A 19,604-nucleotide genomic window follows, 5' to 3' on the forward strand; every position below is an offset into this window, starting at 1 on the left:
TCTGCCATGCAGTCAGCTATGGTCTGGACTGTCTTCTGGGTTAGCACCATTAAAAGGGGCAGCAGTTATTGCTTCACTGTTATAGAATCACAGGATGGTTTGGGTTGGAAGGGACCTTCCCAGCTCCCCCAGTGCCACCCCTGCCATGAGCAGGGACATCTTCACCAGCTCAGGTTGCTCAGAGCCCCGTCCAGCCTGGCCTGGGATGTCTCCAGGGATGGTTCATCCACCACCTCTCTGCCCAACCTGGGCCAGGCTCTCACCACCCTCAGGGCCAACAATTTCTTCCTCATGTCCAGCCTGTCCTTTACTTCCCAGTCACAGACACTGGTCTTTGCCATTGATGAGCCAGTGCCTCGTTGATTTAAAAAAACCAAAATAAAACAACTAACCTAAACCCGTAAAAACCCCTCACACAGCATGCCCAAATGACAGAGAAGTAAAATCTGGTTTCTCAGCTCTTTTCCTCAGAAGAAAATCAGTGTTAGAGCCTTTCCCTGTGTCCTGCTGAGACACGAGCAAGGCCAGGCCCTGTCTCTGCCCTCCTGGCTCCCGTTCCAGGCGCACATGTGAGTCAATCCTGGCTTCGCCGTGGGGCCGGGTACCTGTGATCGCACGCCGGATTTCAGTAGCAGCAGCTTCTCTCATCTCTAGTGACGCCTGCTCGCTGTACCAAGCGGTGTGTGGAGTACAGATTAAATTAGGAGCATCTTTCAATGGGCCTTGAGCAAAACTGGCAGCGGGGGAAAAAAAAAGATTAATCAATGTTTAAAAAGAGAACAAAATACGTTATGAATGGCAAAAGGCTCCTGCCAGCCCAAAATGGCAACGGATACAGCGGGGAGGAAGCATACTGAAGATGCACCAAACAAAGAGCCAACAGGGCTGACAAATCAACCTGTGGGGTGGTTGTTCATAATGTTCCCACAGGAATAACGGCCTGGGGGTGTCTCACAGCAGCCCGGGGATGTGGGGACAGGCTGCAGGTCACCCAGCACGGGCTGGGCATGGGGGTTTGCCCTCTGCAGGAGTATAATTTCTGGTTTTTAAGAATTGTTGCTGAAAACACAAGCAAACTACTAGTACCACCCCATTCTGTGGTGAGAAAGCTGCGCTCCCACTTACAACCACCCCTTTCCCAGCCAGCAGCAGCCTGTGGGCAAAAATGCCCAACGCTCACACAGTAAATTTGTTCTCAGGGACTAGCGAGTGCTTCTTTTTTTAACTAAGCACAGGCTGATTTCTTGTTTTGAGCTCCCAGTGTCCCTTTGAACACCTGTAACCCTGGTGCCAGCACAAACGTGATGGATGCTGCGAGGTGCCAGGTCTTTTCTGAAGCCAGGACCACCCCCCAGCGCTGGTGTTGTATGAGAAGCTGTCGTGCACCCCGCGGACACCTCACAACCCAACAGAAAGCTTTACCTAAACGGTTCGGACTCGTGCACGTCGAGCGCAGCCCCTCGTATCCGTCCTTCCTTCAGGGCTTGAGTTAAGGCCTTCTCGTCCACCAGCCCCCCGCGTGCCGTGTTCACCAGGAACGCTCCCTGCCTCATCTGCCCGCGGCCCAGGAGACAGAGAGGAGGGTGAGTTGGGTGCAGTGAGCCCGTCCCGCCCCTGCCCCAATGCACAGTGGGTGTCCCGGGTGCCTCTGGCCGGGACTGCACCCGCTTTTTGTGCTGAGTGGCTTTGCTTTGTCCCTGAGCAAACCCCACCCTGCTGCATGCAGGTTTTCTATGGGAAGTCCCGCTCTGGTTGGTATTGGCAAGGAAAATCATAGAACCACTTTGGTTGAAAGAGACCCTTCAGACCATCGTGTCCAACCATAACGTAAATCTAGCACTAACCCACGTCCCTAAGAACCTCATCTATACATCTTTTAAATCCCTCCACGGATGGTGACTCCACCACTGCCCTGGGCAGCCTGTTCCAATGCTTTACAACCCTTTCTGGGAAGAAATTGTTCCCATTATCCAACCTCAGTCTCCCCTGATGCAAACTGAGGCTGTTTCCTCTTGTCCTGTCGCTTGCTACCTGGGAGAAGAGACCAACACCCTCCATGCTACACGGGAACAGAGGGGCTGCTTACGTGGTAGCACGCTACCCCTTGGTAAACACTGTGGATGGGCTGTTGGGTGTAACCAGCTATTTTGGAGGGAGCGCATGGGCACTAAGGCGCTGTCTCGCTTGGCCATGACTGCAGACGGCCCCACGGCAGCACCGACACTCAGGGTTTGCCCACTGAAGAGCAGAGCGCTCTCCTTGGTCGTGCACGCGAGGTGAATTACCTGCTTAATCGTGAAGTCGTTGATAAGGTGGTGGTTATGTTCGTTAAGGTTACAGTGCAAGGAGACACAGTCGCTCTGGTAGAGCAGGTCCTGGAGTGTGTAGACTCGCTGGACGCCCAGGGACCTCTCGATCCCGTCCTGCAGGTACGGGTCATAAAATATCACGTTGAAGCCGAATGCCTTGGCTCGGACTGCGACTGCCTGTGCAGTGCGACCTGTGTGCAAAGGAAAGAGGGGGTAATTTAATTGATTTAACTGATTCCCACCTTCACCTGGCTGAGCTGCGCCATGGCCTGATCCCCAACCTGCCGTGAGGGTCCCCTGGGACCTCCTGGGCTCCCAGGACAGCTCACAAAGGGACATCGGCTGGAGAGCAAACCCACACTGCCTTGCACAGAGAGGGCTGTGCTTGCCCTAGCAAATGTGAGATGTTGTGTTAAAATGTTTAAAAAACAAATAAAATGAAGCATGAGGCCATTGGCACCTGCCAGCTCACGGTCACTGGAGCAGGTGGCACCATCTGCGGCCACGTAGGTCTGGTGGGGACAGTAAAATGTGCGGCTCAGCCCCAACAACGAGCAGCTCCAGACATCACAGAGAGAAATAACGCTCTGTGGCGCTGTGTCCAGCAAGAAAAGCTGAAAAAGGGAATTAAAAAAAGCACCACCTTTTTTAGGCAACTTGTTTGTGATAGGTCTTTACCCAGCCTCTCAATGAACACCCGGTTAATTGGGCATGACCAGTACAACTGTCATGGCTTGGAAGGAAAGGGCCAGCGCAGCCGCTGTGCAGGGGGGGTGTCACTGGTCACCCCGTCTGTCTCCGCCACCAGGGCTGCGCAGGCTCTGTGTGCCAAGCCTCGACTATTTACTCATCTGTTAATTTTTCCAGCCAGCAGTGGCAGGGAGGAGCAGTGACCCCCTGTGCGTGCACACGCCTGATGCTGTCCCAGTGCACCAGGCATGTGCGGCTGGCACCAGCTGGGTGCCTGCATGGATGTCACACGCTGCCACCCTTGCCCTGTCAGACAGACCTGGGCTAACTCCAGCCTCCTGTTGAAACCTCCCCCACCTTGCCTTGGTTTCCCCATTTAAACACGCTTATACACCAGCTTTTTGCACTAATTAGCCAAGGGCTTCGCAGGACAGCAGCATGAGGCAAGTGGGGGAAATGGCAGCTGCACAGAGAGCAAGTGGAAATAGTGCTGCGGTGCTTGTACCCGGTTCCTGGCCGGGGCTCCCTCAGCGGCAGCCAGAACCGCTCCCTAATCCGGCACCTTGCCAAATTGACTCCATTCACATTTCTGTCACTCTGCCACTCTGCGTGTGTCCGGCCATCAAGCGCTGAGTGACCTTCTGCTGCCTGAATGTGCCTCCTGAACCTTTGTGTGATGGCTGGACCTTGCTCCAAAAGGGGATGTCCAAGAGGGCCAGCAGCAGGTGCTGATGCTGAAACTATTGCTATGAGTGAACTGAAAGCAAACTGTTTTCTGCAGCCCTGCCACCATGCAGGGCAGAACGGCTCAGAAAGATCTTGTTTGGTGCAGCCATGACTTGGGGATGGGACATTTTGCGGGAGGACAGCAGCACTACCAGGTGTGGTGCCTCCCAGGGCACTGCTGGGTTTCCCCAGCGCTCCTCCAAGGGCTCAGTCAAGAGACTCCCTCCCCAAAAAATCAGCACAAGATATTCTCCCTTCTTCACGCCAACCCACAGTAGTAGTTTTGATTTTGAAAACGCTCTTTTTAGGTCAGTCCCAGGGCAAAGAATTGGTGCTGAGTCCCCCTCCAAGGCTGAAGCTCAGCGGGCAGTACCCTCGGCCAACATACCGAAGCCGATGAGGCCGAGCGTCTCGCCGCGGATGCGTGCAGCGCCGGAGGCCACCTCCCGGATCTGCTCCACGCTCTGCACCCGCGTCCCTTCCCGCAGCGCCTGGTAGAGCCACGTGTTCCGCCGGTAGAGGTTGAGGACGTGGCAGACGGTGGAGTCGGCCGTCTCCTCCACGGCGGCCGAGGGGATGTTGCAGACGGCGATCCCTGCAGAGGCAACAACCGCGGTTCAGGGGCCAAGAGCAAAGCAGAGGGGCTCCTGGCCCTTCATCCTCACATTTCCCAGCCAGCCCATCATTTGTTTTAAGCATTTGGAGTAATGTTTTTCCAAGGACACGCATGGTTTGTTTACAGCAGCCTGAAATCTCTGCAGAAGCCACTGAAACCGGTAATACTCGGGGTTTCCCTGCACCTCAGCATCTCTCTGGAGTGAGGACAAGTGCAAATTCCAAGGGTGACAGCCACGCAGGGCAACCACAAGAGCAAAGGTTTGTTTTACAATATAAAGTCTTATTCTTGTTGAGCCTAATCTACCTTCAAAGCAAATTAAATCACGCTGGCAGAAGTCATTCCTTTTCTGCAATAAGGCTGTTGAACCACTAAATTATTTAGGGACCAGCAACTTGGTGCACCCGAGCAGGATGGTGCACCAGGTCAGTATGGCAGGGCCGGCTTCTCCTTCCGCCACCATGTGCCAAAACAGTCAACCCAAACAACCGAGACCCCGTGCCGAAGCAGCAATCCCACCCCAGCACGGGTCTCCATAACAGACCTTTTGTTCCCTTGCTACAAAAAGTTCCTTTGAAATTGTCATGTCTCTGCTTGGAGCTGCAGGTATTAAATTAATGGAAAATGCCTCCCTGATCATTGTCCTGTCCAAGCTCTGGCTCAGTAACGCTTGTAAGTGCTTAATTCCTGTTCAGCAGATCTATGCTTTTATCTCACCGGATTCAATGCGATTTAAACACACATTTAAAGAGGGATGGGTATTTAAGGGCTTTACTGGACTTCCCCGCAGTGGAAGGGGATTTTCCGAATATCTTATTCTGTCCATATCTCCTACTTTTTCACGGTTTATATTCAGAATCAAAAATCTGCTTCCTGTCCCCCGGTCGATCTCACTGCTCCTAGGACCCCATTTTTCTGTTTTTGAAACTGTTTGCCACCCTGTGGTTGTTTGGAAGACCTACAGAAACCAGGAGAAAACTGACCCATCCTACAGGGGGAAAAACTCACCACCAACCTACCCTGACAAGTGTCCACCTCTGCCTTTCAGGTGATGGGGACACGATGCTCACGCTGTTCTTTAGTTTTGTGTCCCCAGGACCAGGAGCTGCGGGCACAGAGAGTTAAATACCCACGGCAGATGGTTCAACACCAGCATCTTCTTCTGGGGGTGTCTTCTTGTGGGTCAAAACGGGTCCCACCAGCCCAGCCCACAAGACACAGGCTGTGTTTAGATGTTGGTCATTTATTGACTGCACAGTTTAAAAACTACTTTATGGAAAGCAATATCAAGTGAACTTTACGCTACATTTGTGGGTAGTCATTACATTTGCTACTCGAAACCACATCATTTGGCCACCCAATTTGCTAAGTATATAAAGAAGGATTATACCGCGGTATCCCATTACTCTATTCGGTTTATTTTTCCTTTCTTGATGTTCAAAGCCTCAGAACATTGTTTTAATGGATAATAACAATAAGAGTTAAAAACATGTAGAAACCATTACATTGAGAAGACACTGCTCTCCTCTCAAAAGAAGAATAATTCACTATATTGAGAACTGCTTTTTTAGGAATGACTATTTGAAACTCTCTTATTGCAATTATCCTTGTAAAATGGCTCACGTGAAACAGCTGTTATTCCTCACTTCCCCAGAGATAACCTTTAATACAAGCTATCCTAAACACTATTGCAGGACTCTGTGATAGACTGAATCTCGGGATCAGATGATCAAAACCAGTTTTAACTCAGCGGATAACATTACAGATACAATGAAGCTCTCCCAGCTGGGGGTGTGCAGATTGCCATGGGCTTTGCCAGCGCGCTCCGGTGGGAAGCAGTAGGTACTGGTCCTGGTTTTAAAGACTTGAAAGGACACGGGAGGGAATTGGGGTGCAGAGCTGAGACTTACCGAGCTCCCCCGCGGCTTTGATGTCAATGTTGTCGTAGCCACTGCCTATTCGAACAATGACCCGTAAGGCCTTGAACTTCTCTAGATCTTCTCGAGTCAGTGTGATGGTGTGGTACATCATGGCCCCAACAGCTTCATTTAATACCTGGAACAGAAAAGAGATGTCAGGAGCCACCAGGACACCTGGAAGGGACGCCTGCAGCTCCTGAATCAGCAATATTACACGGTGAATTATTCTTTTTTAGTGCTGACCTACTGTCCGACCCAGGCACGGTGCAAGCTGACACTCCAGGTATCAGCGAAACCATCCGGTGTGTGACCCACCGACATCAAAGCCATTCCCTTAGGGAACAGACAGGATGGATACCTGAAAACTGATGTTACATCTGAGAAGACAAGGCAGAGGAAAACTGAGCCTGTGGCTTATCTGGATCTTTCCCAGGTGGTTATCTGCTAAACCCTCTGCATCCAATCAGCAGTAATTCTGCTTTTAAAAAAGGAATTTGGTTTTAGAGCAATATCTGTTGGTTCTGAACATGACTGTGTCCCTCATAACTTCTTTGGCATGTCTGAAGTTCAAACACCTGTCACACTGTTCACATTACCCTTTTCTGTATGTTTTCAGGAGTAACTAGAAAGGTCTGTGTGAGGCTGCACAGTCACATAAAGCCGCACTTTGTCCTCTTCAAAGAAGATTCAAACCTCCAGTAGTGCTCACCATAAGCTACCTCAGTGCTCTGGAAACCCAGGATCTAGCCAAATTCTCCAAGACTGGCTCATCTATCATCTACCAATGTCTCATAAAAACACACTGTCCTTTTCCCCCCACATTTAATATCTGAAGTACTATCGGCACTGATGTTTCTGTAGTTCTCTTTCCTGGAAGTGGCTTCTCAACACTTCAAACCTCATTTGAGTTATCTAAATGCGAACAAAGAATAATTTTAAAAGAAGTATTTAGAAGTAGTTGAGCTTCCGAGCAGAAATACCCATCCACAGTGCACGCGGCCCAAACCTCACCCGCTCACACTGGGCAGAAAGGAGCTGCTGGAGGTGCAGCCAGCACCCCAGGAGACCCATGAGCTGCAGAACGGGATGGTCTTTACAAAACCAGAGCAACTGTGCTGCACCGCAGGGAGGTGCAGAGTGTTGGTAATGCTGCACCGAGCAAGCAGACACCACAAAAATGAGCAACATTAATGATAATACTGATGTAAAAAACTTGATGCTAAGAGATAAGGTGACTTTCTTTTTTTTCCCAAAATAACATCTGGCTTCTAAAACAGCCTCTCGGAATTTTAATCTGCAGCGATGTCTGGTGATATTATCTGCTGATGGTCTCCACACGTGGTTTTGTACACTTTTTGTTCAAGAAGAACTGGGAGAGACCACACCTGGAATATTGTGTCCAGTTGTGGCCCCTCAGTTCCAGAAGGACAGGGAACTGCTGGAGAGAGTCCAGCGCAGCCACCAAGATGCTGAAGGGAGTGGAGCATCTCCCGTGTGAGGAAAGGCTGAGGGAGCTGGGGCTCTGGAGCTGGAGAAGAGGAGACTGAGGGGGGACTCATTCATAGGGTTCAATATGGAAAAGGGGAGTGTCAGGAGGATGGAGCCAGGCTCTTCCTGGTGACAACCAATGATAGGACAAGGGGCAATGGGTTCAAACTGGAACACAAGAGGTTCCACTTAAATTTGAGAAGAAACTTCTTCATGGTGAGGGTGGCAGGGCCTGGCCCAGGCTGCCCAGGGGGGTCGTGGAGTCTCCTTCTCTGCAGACATTCAAACCCGCCTGGACACCTTCCTGTGGAACCTCAGCTGCGTGTTCCTGCTCCATGGGGGGATTGCACTGGATGAGCTTTCCAGGTCCCTGACAGTCTGGGATTCTGTGAGAGGAAGGGCAGAGCTCACGGTTCCCCAGCCCGCGCAGCCCACGTTACCTTCTCGTGAATCTCCTGAGTTGATTGTGCGTCACAGAATGCAACCGTCGCCAGGTCCTTCAAAATGGGCATCTCCACCGTGCAGTCCCTCCCGTCCAGCAGTGCCACCAGGGGCCGGGGGTGCATGGGGCCGTTCATGATCTGAGGGCGAATACCTGCGAAGAGAAGGAGCGCGGTTTTTACACCGACGGCTGCGGAAAGGTCCCCCGGGCAGCACCGGTACGTCTGTGCAGTTCGTGCGTCGAGTAAGGGACAGCGGCACGTGGTTTCAGTTTGCAGAACAAATTTCGGGGGACGATGGCAATGAAATGTGAATTTTAGCACACGGTTTTGGTTTTGCACCAGCCAGAGGGAAAAGACAGTGAGGTTTGCTCCCCAGACAGGGATGGACACCACGTCATGTTATGGGGATAGATCACTGCTCTGCCCATCCTAACCGACGCAGGCTTCATTTCAAGCAAACCGCATAAGCCAGTGCTGTTGGCATGTTCAACCATTTGATTCAGCATCCTAGGAGTGAAACCCAAGCCAGCAGTAATTTTTTCCCCTGCCTGCAGGAGGGCTGGGATTTTGTTCCACAGACATACGCTGGCACTTGGTCTGGTTATTTTAAGGAATGACTTTACCATGCTGCCCACCTCAGAAAGACAAGAAATCCACTAAAAAATAAAGGATTACTGGAAAAATCACAGAAAGAGCAAGACAATGAAGACCTCCAGCTTGCAGGTCTATACTCTGTTATATTGCCCGCTACAAAAACACTTCAAGGTGGGAACAGTGAAGCTCGGTTTACTTTGTAAAACCAAACCTGGTGTAAACCTGCATCCAGCGGGATGCTCTGGGATGTGTGGTTGGACCCGTGGCAGCAAGTTCTCGGTGCCAGCGCAGGACATGGCTCGTCTCACACTTACACACACCTTGCTCTTGAAAATACGCATATTCAGGGATCGTTCAGCTGTGCTGCTTTTTTCTCATTTCACAACATGTTCTCCAGGCGGAGGTAAGGAAAGGAACGATCACCACCAAGGGCTGCACAAGCCTGACTTTTATACCCTACTTATTGCTCTGCTGGGAATTAACTGGTTCATTTTTGGACAAGTCACTTAGAAATTTCTATGCCTCCATTTGCCACTCAGTGGTAACATGGAGGTGTTTAAAAGATGCATAGGTGAGGTTCTTAGGGACACAGTTTAGTGGTGGACTGGGTAGTGTTAGGTTAACGATTGGACTTGATGACCTTAAAGATCTTTTCCAACCAAAATGATTTTATAAGCGCCTTCACTCCATCTGGTCAGAGGGTTTCCCCCGCACACTACATCTCAGCGATCACCGCGTAGCTGGACAAGCACCGGACTTGGCTGAGGGAACTCTGGAGTTGTTTTGGGGTATTTTGGGGGGTCAAACACCTCACATGGAGTAGTACAGAACAAATGCTACTGCCTGTGGTGCTATTTGAGTAACTCGGACAAAAGCTGAGAGCAGTAGGCTCCTTTGCCAGCCCTCTGGCTTGGGGTCAACACTGGGAATAGTGTCACTGCAGCCCCATGCGCGAGAAAAATGACTGGGGAAAGAAACTAATGAGAAGAGCAACACACTGATATTTTTTTCCCCCTTTTTTAAAGGGAAAACTAAATACGTGTTTTTGTCCAGACTGCTGTGGAGTAAAGTATTAACGAGATCTCCACCAGGTGATGCGTATGTGACAGACGCGGGTGCTACGGGCCAAAGCAATGTCTCCCAAGACTGCGCTGCCACCAAGAGCATCACCTCGGGGAGGGATCTACATTGCTGCGTATGAAACGTGGGACACCACGTAGTGACATTCATTTTGCATGGGAAAAATTAACCCCACGGAAACAGGCAGGTTTAATGGAGGGATTTCACGGCTCTCCGTTCTTGTTTTATCGAATCTGCTTTAAGAAATGAAGAAGCAACCAACCCAGCAGACCTGACTGAAGATTTTCAGCATTAGACACGAAGGTTTTTGGAATGGGTCTTTCTCTCCGTCTTCCCTACCAAGCTCTCCATTAGCACCTACTTTAAGTAATACAGGATGTTTGCACGCATTTCATCCAGATGGAAGTGCAACTGTGTCAGTAGGCAGGGTAGAGTGCCGAGACGATTTGGATCACCAAAAGAAGCTTGCCATAAGCAGATAAGCAAGAATAAAAACATACATACACATCTCAGAGCACTTACACAATCCTTACATGAACCGCTATACCACAGCTAGATTATTTTCTCAGGTTAACGAGCGAGTGAATTATAACACTGACTTAAACTCTTACTAACAGGTATGATCTCCAGGGCTTAGAGCATCACCACCAGCCTCGCACACCGCAACTGTAAATCCAAAGGAATCTGATGCAGGGATGAGGTGGCGTGGGGATGGTGCCGGTGGCCAGCAGAGCTGGGACCACCACAGCTCTGTCTGGGCAAGCTGAGCTTAGAGCTCGGTGCCCACAGGGCCAGGACCATCCTCGGGCAGGGCAGTGGGCAGCCAGGCTGGGGGTGGCTTCCTGCGAGCAGGGCCCATGGAAGACAAAAATCACGGGTTAGCTGAAACTTTGACATTTAATCCAAGCCCCAAAATAACAGTTTTATTCTGCTGCCATTACATAAGATTCTTTGAAACTCAAACGAAACACAGCTTTTCTTTTTTAACCAGCATCTGTGTCTTTGCTCAGGATTGGGGTGTAATTGTGCGTGATGACACAGGTTTCTCAGGCACGTCACCCGTGCCCGCACACACAAGTGCGGTTGCCGAGGCTGAACGCTGGCTGGAACCTGCGAGGTATTCAGAGGAATGGCTCTCATTTCTCCTACTCCAATAAGGGAATTTCCTTCAGCTTGACAAGGAAAGTTCTGAAGCAAATTGATTCGAGATGAAGTGCATAATGTATGGAAATTATGTTTTAATAAAAACCATTGGCAGGTTTGTGACTTAAACCGTGACATTATTTTCCTCTCTTGCCTCTCCAGCACCCTGAGACCATTCCTCACCATCCTTGTTCCTACCTCCTGCACAAACACATTAAAACCAAAACATCTGGGCTGACAAACCTAAGCTCAACTCGTGGCACTGTTTTTCCTTTTAGCCAGGCTCATACAGCACGTTTGTTCTGCGTGCAACTGCTTCATTAAGAACGAGGTATGCCATGGATCAGAAAGTAATTAAACAGCCCAACACTCCCCTCCCAAATTCTGATCAAGCATCGCAGCCATTAACCCTTTCGCTCTGCCAGGGGTTGGAAAAACCCTCAGGCTCGTTCCAGCGAGGGGTGCGATGCTGTGCAAGCCAGGGTGGGATCGGATCTCCCACCCAGCAGTCTCAGAAATTCAGAGGCTTCCCCCACCATCCGAAGCCGATTTTTGCCGATAAAGCTTCAGCCGTTCCTGTAAAGTTGCGGCAAGTATTGCTCGATATGTATTTTTTTAGGTATTTTCAGCTGCCCACAGACCCTCGCCAGCATCGCGGGGAGAGCTTGGTAAGGAAAAGGGAGAGGAGGAAGGGTTTATGGAAAAAATAAATTAAAAAAAAAGAAATAAGAAAGGTTTGCAGTCACAGTGAGAACTCAAACTCCACCCCGGCTCGCAGGCAGCGCCGCTTGTTGCACACAGCCCCATGTATAAAGTGCTTTTGTTTCATTTTTAATACACAAAGCCTGCTTGTCCTCTCCTGCCGCTCCTCCCCTTTGCCACCCACTTGTATCCGATCCCAATGGCACCCCTGCCAAGAGAATTAGGGAGTGCTCCCTGCTAAATGGCAGCCTTTGTGTGACCGCAAGACGGCTGGTACTATCTCACAGAAACAAAAGCAGAAGCCATTTGCCTAATTCTTATTAATCTCAGTTGCCTATGCCACGCATTAAAAAAATAAGAGAGAAAGGTTTTAAACACGTACACTTGCAGTATATAAAAGTGCATCAAGAAGCCATCCTGACACTCGCCTGAATTACCCGTTCACAACAAAGTAGCTACAGTTTTACAGTCAACTACACACTTTATTAAACAAACAGAAAAGAAACAGGAAATTTCCCCTTGCCTGGAAAATGTTGCCTCCACATTCTTCTTCTTATTAAAAACCACACATGGCAGTGGAGGAGGAGGGAGGGAGGAGAAGGGGGGGGACCCACACACGATAAAATACTACCACTTTGCAGCGCGTTGCCTCTCCTTTCGTCTACGAGGGGGTATCTTCAAACAAGCAATCCCGCGGCCCACAGCTGCAACATCTCAAGACAAATGTCTCTTTGAACACGGAGGGAAAAGAAAAGGCTTTTGTCCCGAGCCACGGAAGAATAGGCTGAAATTGCGAGAAGAGTTACGGTCACCTCCGCGCGGCTCCCAACTCTTCAGAGCGCTCCCTCCAGACTTTGCCGAAGCTTTTAACTAATCGTAGTTCTTTCCCAGCCCTTGAATAAAATCATGTGAGTGCCAGCCAAAAAATCTTATGCTATGCACACTAAAGGGTTTGTATATGTCACAGTTGCTTTTTCCCCCTTCCACTCTCCTCCTCCTATTGACTTGCACATACGGCGTTTTGTGGGCTGTTGTTTTTTTTTTTTGTTCGAGTTGTCTCAAATGGATTTAATCTGTGCCACGCTGCGTTTTATGTTTGTTTGGGTTTTTTTTCTGTGTGTTTTTTTTTTTTTTTTAACTTAAAAATGAAACATGCCTTTCCATGTGGAGTATATTGAAGGAGGCTCCGCAAACAGGCTGATCGCCTTTGGGAGCCGTACCAGGGAAACAAAGCACGGGGGGAAAGCAAGGCTGTGCTGATCTCATCCAGCACCCACAAACGAAGGGCTGAATTCTATCTTGATGCGTAAATCAACTGGTTTTCAGCATCCGAAACGACACTCGCTTGCTGGCAGGAGTCACATCTTCTTGGAGACGCCCATCCCCTGGTCCTGCCCAGTTTGTCCCCAAGATGTATTAATAAAAGCCTACCCATATCGTCATCCCCATCGCACACTCCTGTGGGAGGGAGGGCAGGTTATACCTGTGCAATGCCCCATTTCCTGAGCAAAGGGCAGCCCACAGCTCGGAGCGGTTCTTTATTTCTCTTCACAGTTGCCATCGTCATTGCCAGGGGTGGCAACAGCTAGAGACAATCCTCATCCAAAAAATACAAAAAGAAGAATCTTCTTGCTCCCAATTTAATACTGTTAGTGCTGCATCTTACTATTGCTGTTCCCAGGACAAAGAGCAGTAGGAGTTAGTTAACAGGGGAATCTAGGCGGCCTTTGTGCCAACTACCTTGGATCCATCAAACTGATTTTCAGCCACAGAAGTCAAAAGCAAACCAGAGCACTGATGGTACACCGGCGGTACCCGGGAGAAATGCAGCACGTGGTGAAATCTCTCAGCAATGAGTTTAACCTGCACAGACCGGTGTTTCTCCATCACCATCCCACTCGTTCAGACAGCATCCTCCCTCCCAGGAGTCCTGGGCACACACAGTCCTCTGTGGGGATGCTTCTGGATGCTCCTGAGGGTCCTGGAATTGGAGGATGGGGTCAGAAATAAGGAGAACAAAGGTTCATTTCCCAAAGCTGGTACTGAGTTGCAACATAAACATGAAAAGTCCTGCCAGTGTCCCTAAAATCCAGTCTCCTTGTACAAGACAACGGGATTCAGGCACATCTTTCTCTTGAACTTACATTGCCACTGCTTGAGCACTTCCAATATTCCACAGATTTATGGACCCTGCTTTACAAGCTGGAAAGGTAGGGTCCCGCAGTGCCTTTTGGAGGTGGCTCAGGGTCCCCACTCCCTGGTGGCCCTGGGCCACCCTTCCCGTAGGCTGTAAAGCGACGCTGATGCTGCTTCAGGACTGCGGGGAGCAGAAACATCTGGGGAGCTGTGGGTCACACCTGGGCCAGCAGTTTCCAGCTGTAGTGGTATCACTTGCAAGCAGAAAGGTGTGAGCTGTGAGGGCGCCATCAAATGCTGAAGGAAAGTTTCTGTGCGGACAAGGGCACTGCAGATGCTGTAGGACTGAGTGGACCTCCCTCCTCTACCACAGCATGGTCACAAGTGATGCTCTTTCTTTCACTCTTCCTGTTAATAAATGCTTCTCATAATAAACGCACATGAAAAAATGAAATATGACACAGTCAATCTTGTAGTCAGGGCAAAATGGGTATTTACTGTTGTAGGAGATCTGCAGTGTCTGCATCGACGTCTGTACCGCAGCTGGAGCTGATGGGCTCCACACTCACAGCCAGGGCTGCCGCAGGGAAAGGGGACGATGGCAAAGCCGAGGTGACATCCAGTGCGCCGGGAAAACCCACAGGTCCACGGCAGTCCCCTCCAGCGAGGAAAATCACTCTGCAGAGAAACTCCTGAGCTCCACAAAGACGGGCAAAGAGGCCGCAAGGCCTGTCCTCCCCCATGGAAGGGAAAAATCTCGTACCTGCTGTTGGAAAGAGCCCGTGCAAACTCCTGACCTCTCCAGCACGTTTCCTCCCGTCAGCACCAAGAGCTGGCTTTCTGACGGTCCCTTTCCAGATAACTGTTCAGGTCTTCCTTTAAGAATGTATGTTTTAAAAATTCCCATACAAAATGATATCCTTATTACCCTGTTTCCCCCAAAATAAGCCGTACCCCGAAAGTAAGCCCTAACATGACTTTTCAGGATATTTGAGGATGCTCAAAACATAAGCCATATTCCAAAAATAAGCCCTAGTTACAGTTCATTAAAAAAGTCAATTTAAATAGTGTCCAGGCAGCTATACATGTAAAAAAGTAATAAGCTTTGGAGCACAAATTAATGTAAGACCCTGTCTTATTTTTAGGGAAACTGGGTAGCTGATACAAACACCATGATTCTGGTCCTCAGCTGAACGACAGAAGCAGACAGCAACCACAAAGAAATGCTTGATAAAAATATGGGGAGTATATATACATAGTATTTTCTTACTATTGTTTCAATACTTGTAGACACACACTAGAAACAGATACATGTCTCTACCTCCTTCGTGCACCCCCATTAAAGCATTGCAATACACGTAACCCACGGCCAACGCCACAGGGATGCAGTCTTGGGGCAGGAAAGATGAGCAGAAGCTTTGCAAAACTCTTCTTGTCATGAAATAATCTCTGGACTGAACTAAACTTCATCCAGGAGCACTTCAGATAGAGCTGTGAGTATATATACTGGCGTAATACAACTAAAAAGTAATCTAATAGTAGTATGTGGCTTCTGCTGTCACCTGCCACGTCAAATTGTTGGTGTCTCGGTTATTCCCAGGCTGCCAGGTGGGTAAATCTGGTAAATCTGTGTCTCCAAACACTGACGTGTGACGTTCTGTGCCAGCTCACACGTGGGTTAGCAGGAGAGAGTTCAAGAGGAGCTAAGCAAGGTCTTGGGGTGAAACTCCCCATGGCCATGCAAGGCGACGGGAGATGGGGGTGCCCGAGGATGCGCTGGCCCTGAGGGCTCATTGGGGACCCTGAGATGCAGGAGTGTGGAGCAGGGGATGGACGGACGGACGGATGGGATGGTGAGCCCAAGGAGGCAGTGGGAGCTGCCAGGGCCTGTGAGAGAGATGGTAGAGCAGATGGGAGAGGCCACAGGGGGGTGAGGATGTGACCAAGAAAGCTAAAAGAAGCACCTGTTTGCTCAGAGAAGATCTGTTTCTTGTGGTCTTTTTTCTTTCAGAGAGGGATGGGGAAAAAAAGGGGAAAAACCCCACTAGGGTTTGTGTCATGGTTGTGATTCAGACACCACACCGATTCTCAAACCGTCCCACTGCCCAGGGCTGAGCTTTGCAGCTCCTACTACAAACAGCATGGAGAAGGTAGCAAAAAACCCAATAAATTCCCTTCAAATGTGCTCCGTTACCAAGCACAGTGCTGAAAACAAATTGTATTTGCAGTGCTGAATGGATGGCTTTCTTGATACTACCCAGAAACCTGAGGAAATACTTTCTCTCCAGTGCTGACACTTCAGCTGCAGTTTATATCTTTCACATTTCACACCCGTGATGCTCACCCCTAAGACATACATCCCAGACACTCATCCCAGACACACATCCCAAACACGCATCCCAGACACGCATCCCAGCCAGGCAGCGTCACATGGGAGGGACGACAGGTCCCTCCCTGTCCTCTTTATCCATTTATCTTTTCCCCTTTATCCAAATAGATACAAACTACAGCAGCAAAACCCAAATGAGCTGCTCCAGGAAATGGACAGCTTTCATTTTTTTCTTAAAAATACAAAAAAACCCAAACTGCCAAACAAAAAGCCAGTGAGAACGATGCTGATACTTTACACGAGGGCGCAGGGGAGAGCCGCTGATATTCGGCATCTGGGCAAGCGGTTGCCTGGACTTCAAACCACCCCAAGGGAGGATTCAGCATCTGTAAAAGCATTTTGGAAGGTGAAATATAAAAATAAAGGCTAAAGGTGAGCCCGCTGACCAGCAGCAACAGCCCTGGCATGGGGACAGCCTGAAATGCTGCTGCCTGAGACCACCACGAGAGCAGAGAAGGGCTGCTGACAACGTACCAGCATTGCAGAGTGTAAACTTGGTTTTATGGCAGACAGATAAGTCCCAGTCCTATAGCTGAGATTGGAAATCGCTCTTAAATAATAATAATAACAAAAAAAACGTAACCCATCAAAGCAATTCCTTGGATTCAGTTTTCGGGAAGCAGGAGGGGTTGAACCAGACTAGCTGTCCGTGTGCCTTCTAAACTTGCGTTTGTGCATCAATTATGAGCAATTTCTAAATTTTCTAAACACAAAAACCCGCCACGTTGTGAGACACTTGTAGGAATTAAATTATGCTGATGTTAGCCACAGGCATTAGTCCTTCCCACCATGCTGGACAGAACATCTTATCAATCTTATAAGCAAGACAGACATAAGGTTTTCTATACACTGCCCTGCTTTGCTACTGGCATTTCTGAGATCTGCTGGAGGTTTCTGTAGATCCCAGAGGAGCCTCGAGATGGTGTCAGAGGGATTTCTGTGCCGGGGAGAACGGCAGCGGCCCTTCACTGTTGGCTTACAATGTTCCCTGTATGATGGTGCTCCTACTACACAGATGTGCACACTGGCAAGACGGCATCGCTTTGCCATGGAGGGAACCTGGGGCAGGAGCTGTGACCACCCACGGAGAACCCAAAACCCTGGCCTGGGGTGAGAGATGGTTCCAAAGCTTTAAATCCATCTGGACATCTCCAGCGTCTTCACTCAAAGTGATAAAAGGCGCAAAATCTCCAAGCCACAGGCAGTGAGTGGCCATTTGCGGTGACGTGCAGCAGCAGAAAGAGAAGCAGGTGGGTTGTCGCTGAGCCCTGTGAGCCACACCACGATCCCACAGCGCGAGCGATGCTTGCTAGCTACCAAGGGAAAAAAGATGGTGAGCTCACTCCAAAACCTACAGGTCTTGCCAAGGCCTCGTCCCTTGTAAGACCTATTAAAATAGCTCCTGGGCACTTGCCAAGCGCACAAGCCCAGCTGGAACCGTCTGTTCAGTGACCCTGGTGCAAGGTCATCCCTTTTGGAGTCTGAAAACAGACACTGTTCGACCTGCGAATGTGAAATGTTTCTGGGGAGCGTGCTGGACCTTTGGTACCTTTCCCCCTTCCGTTGCTGCTCCTGGCAGTGTCCCTGCCCTGGGATCCCCACCCCGCTTCCACAGCAAAGATCAGATGAATGAAACCTTGGTATGGAGAGGAAACTCAGCCACCGCCATGGTCCCAGCTTTTCTGCAGCACGTCCACAGCCCACACAGGGCTCCTGCTTTTGTCATCCTAGTTTCTTGCTTCACTTTTTTTCTGCTTCTTTCCCCGTCCCAGTCTGTACCCGGAACTCCCTGTGTTCTCCCATTGCTCTTTGAGGAATATGAGGCCAATTCTACTTAGTGCAGAAAGGATGGCTAAATGGAAATACATGAGCAAGGGAACAACCCTGGGAGGTGCTGAATTCCTGCAAATCCCACTCACTTCCCTAAGATAAACACCCTCCCTTCCCTGCAACGCAGGATTGTAACTAAGCGAGAAAAAAACCCCAAATATTAACATTTGAAAGCACTTAACTACAACCTACTTGCTGTTAAAGTTGATTTACTTTTACAATTAACGCTTTACAAGTATATCGTGGGATTTTATCATGGTTCCACTGAAAAATAAAAAAGGGCACATGTTGAATTCCTGTTGACATTTAAAGCAGCCCAGAGCCATAAAAACACAGCAAACAAAACTTTGGGCTTGGCAGTGTCCACCAAAACCCACCTGCTCCCCACGGGTCAGCAAACAGGATTTGCACTCCACTACTTCTGCAGCCCCGGGCTGCAAAAGAAAAATTACACTGTACATAAAGCGGGGTGTTCGCAATAGTTACAGAAAAATCATTACAATTTATCACCAATAATGAACAAAAATCAAATCCACTCTCTGCTGCTGCCTCAAAATTTCAGTGTTAGTCTGGTGCGGCCTTGCCCTTCTCCGAATATTTGTAATGAACCAGAACATTACATTTGATTAGCAGCAGATTTTGCTACACCTCAAATGCAGAACACCTATGAAGCAGAGAAATGTTGTCAAGGACTTCCTCAAGAAGACCTTGAGGTGACCAGGAAACCCACCACGATGGAGGAGAACCCTCCAGCACATACTTCAGCTCAGCACGTATCTCAGCACGTGCTGTCCTTACAGAAACGCTTTCTTGGATCGGGCCGATATCCCCTCGAGGCGCGTTATCAGTTATTTGCCAGGCGAGAAGACGCGGTGTCATGGGAGATAAAGATGACTGCACCACATGGAACAGGATAGCGGTACATGGTAAGTGATTTTATCCTTTGGAGGAACAACTTATGGAGGGAGACTGTTTGCCTTGGGGTCTTCCAGCTGTGAAGGGTGAGGAAGTGCAGCAGCTCATGTGGGAGCATCATCCCGCGGACACCCCAACCCAGCAGCTCTGCCCGTGGGCAACAACAGTGACGGGGAACAACCCTTGGGTTGTGCTTTCTGAATCTTACAGAACCCCAATGTCTTCTGGTTTGGTTTGTTTGTTTTTATTATATATTGAAAAAGACTCGTTCTGCTTTGGGCAGGATTGACTGGTCATGGCTGAATTACGAAGACAGAGCTCTATATGTAACGTTGTAGGAAAAGCATGGCAGATAAACTCACAGAATCACACAGAAGCCCAGAATGTCAGGGGTTGGAAGGGCCCTGGAAAGCTCATCCAGTGCAATCCCCCCATGGAGCAGGAACACGCAGCTGAGGTTCCACAGGAAGGTGTCCAGGCGGGTTTGAATGTCTGCAGAGAAGGAGACTCCACAACCCCCCTGGGCAGCCTGGGCCAGGCTCTGACACCCTCACTCCTGTTTTGTCGCATGTTCCTAAACTAACATCTTTCATTATTTTTAATGCTGTAAAGCAGTTACCCAGG

The 19,604-nt window shown here is 49.4% G+C and overlaps 1 protein-coding gene across 6 annotated transcripts in view; it reads right to left on the reverse strand.

Annotated features, from left to right (window-relative positions):
- The window catches only part of CTBP2 (C-terminal binding protein 2), a 135,370-nt gene that overhangs the window by 4,766 nt on the left and 111,000 nt on the right, over positions 1 to 19,604 (reverse strand). For 4 of the 6 annotated variants that reach the window (XM_065842842.2, XM_071812229.1, XM_071812227.1 and 1 more), the window contains 6 exons: positions 8,189 to 8,343; positions 6,252 to 6,396; positions 4,114 to 4,320; positions 2,286 to 2,500; positions 1,423 to 1,553; positions 606 to 733 (listed from right to left, as the gene is read on the reverse strand). In XM_065842842.2, coding sequence (XP_065698914.1) covers positions 606 to 733; positions 1,423 to 1,553; positions 2,286 to 2,500; positions 4,114 to 4,320; positions 6,252 to 6,396; positions 8,189 to 8,343 — 981 coding nt within the window. The other 2 variants (XM_065842845.2, XM_065842844.2) reach the window with 2 other exon arrangements.

Source organism: Patagioenas fasciata, chromosome 8 (assembly GCF_037038585.1).
Source record: "Patagioenas fasciata isolate bPatFas1 chromosome 8, bPatFas1.hap1, whole genome shotgun sequence".
Classification (NCBI taxonomy): Eukaryota; Metazoa; Chordata; class Aves; order Columbiformes; family Columbidae; genus Patagioenas; species Patagioenas fasciata.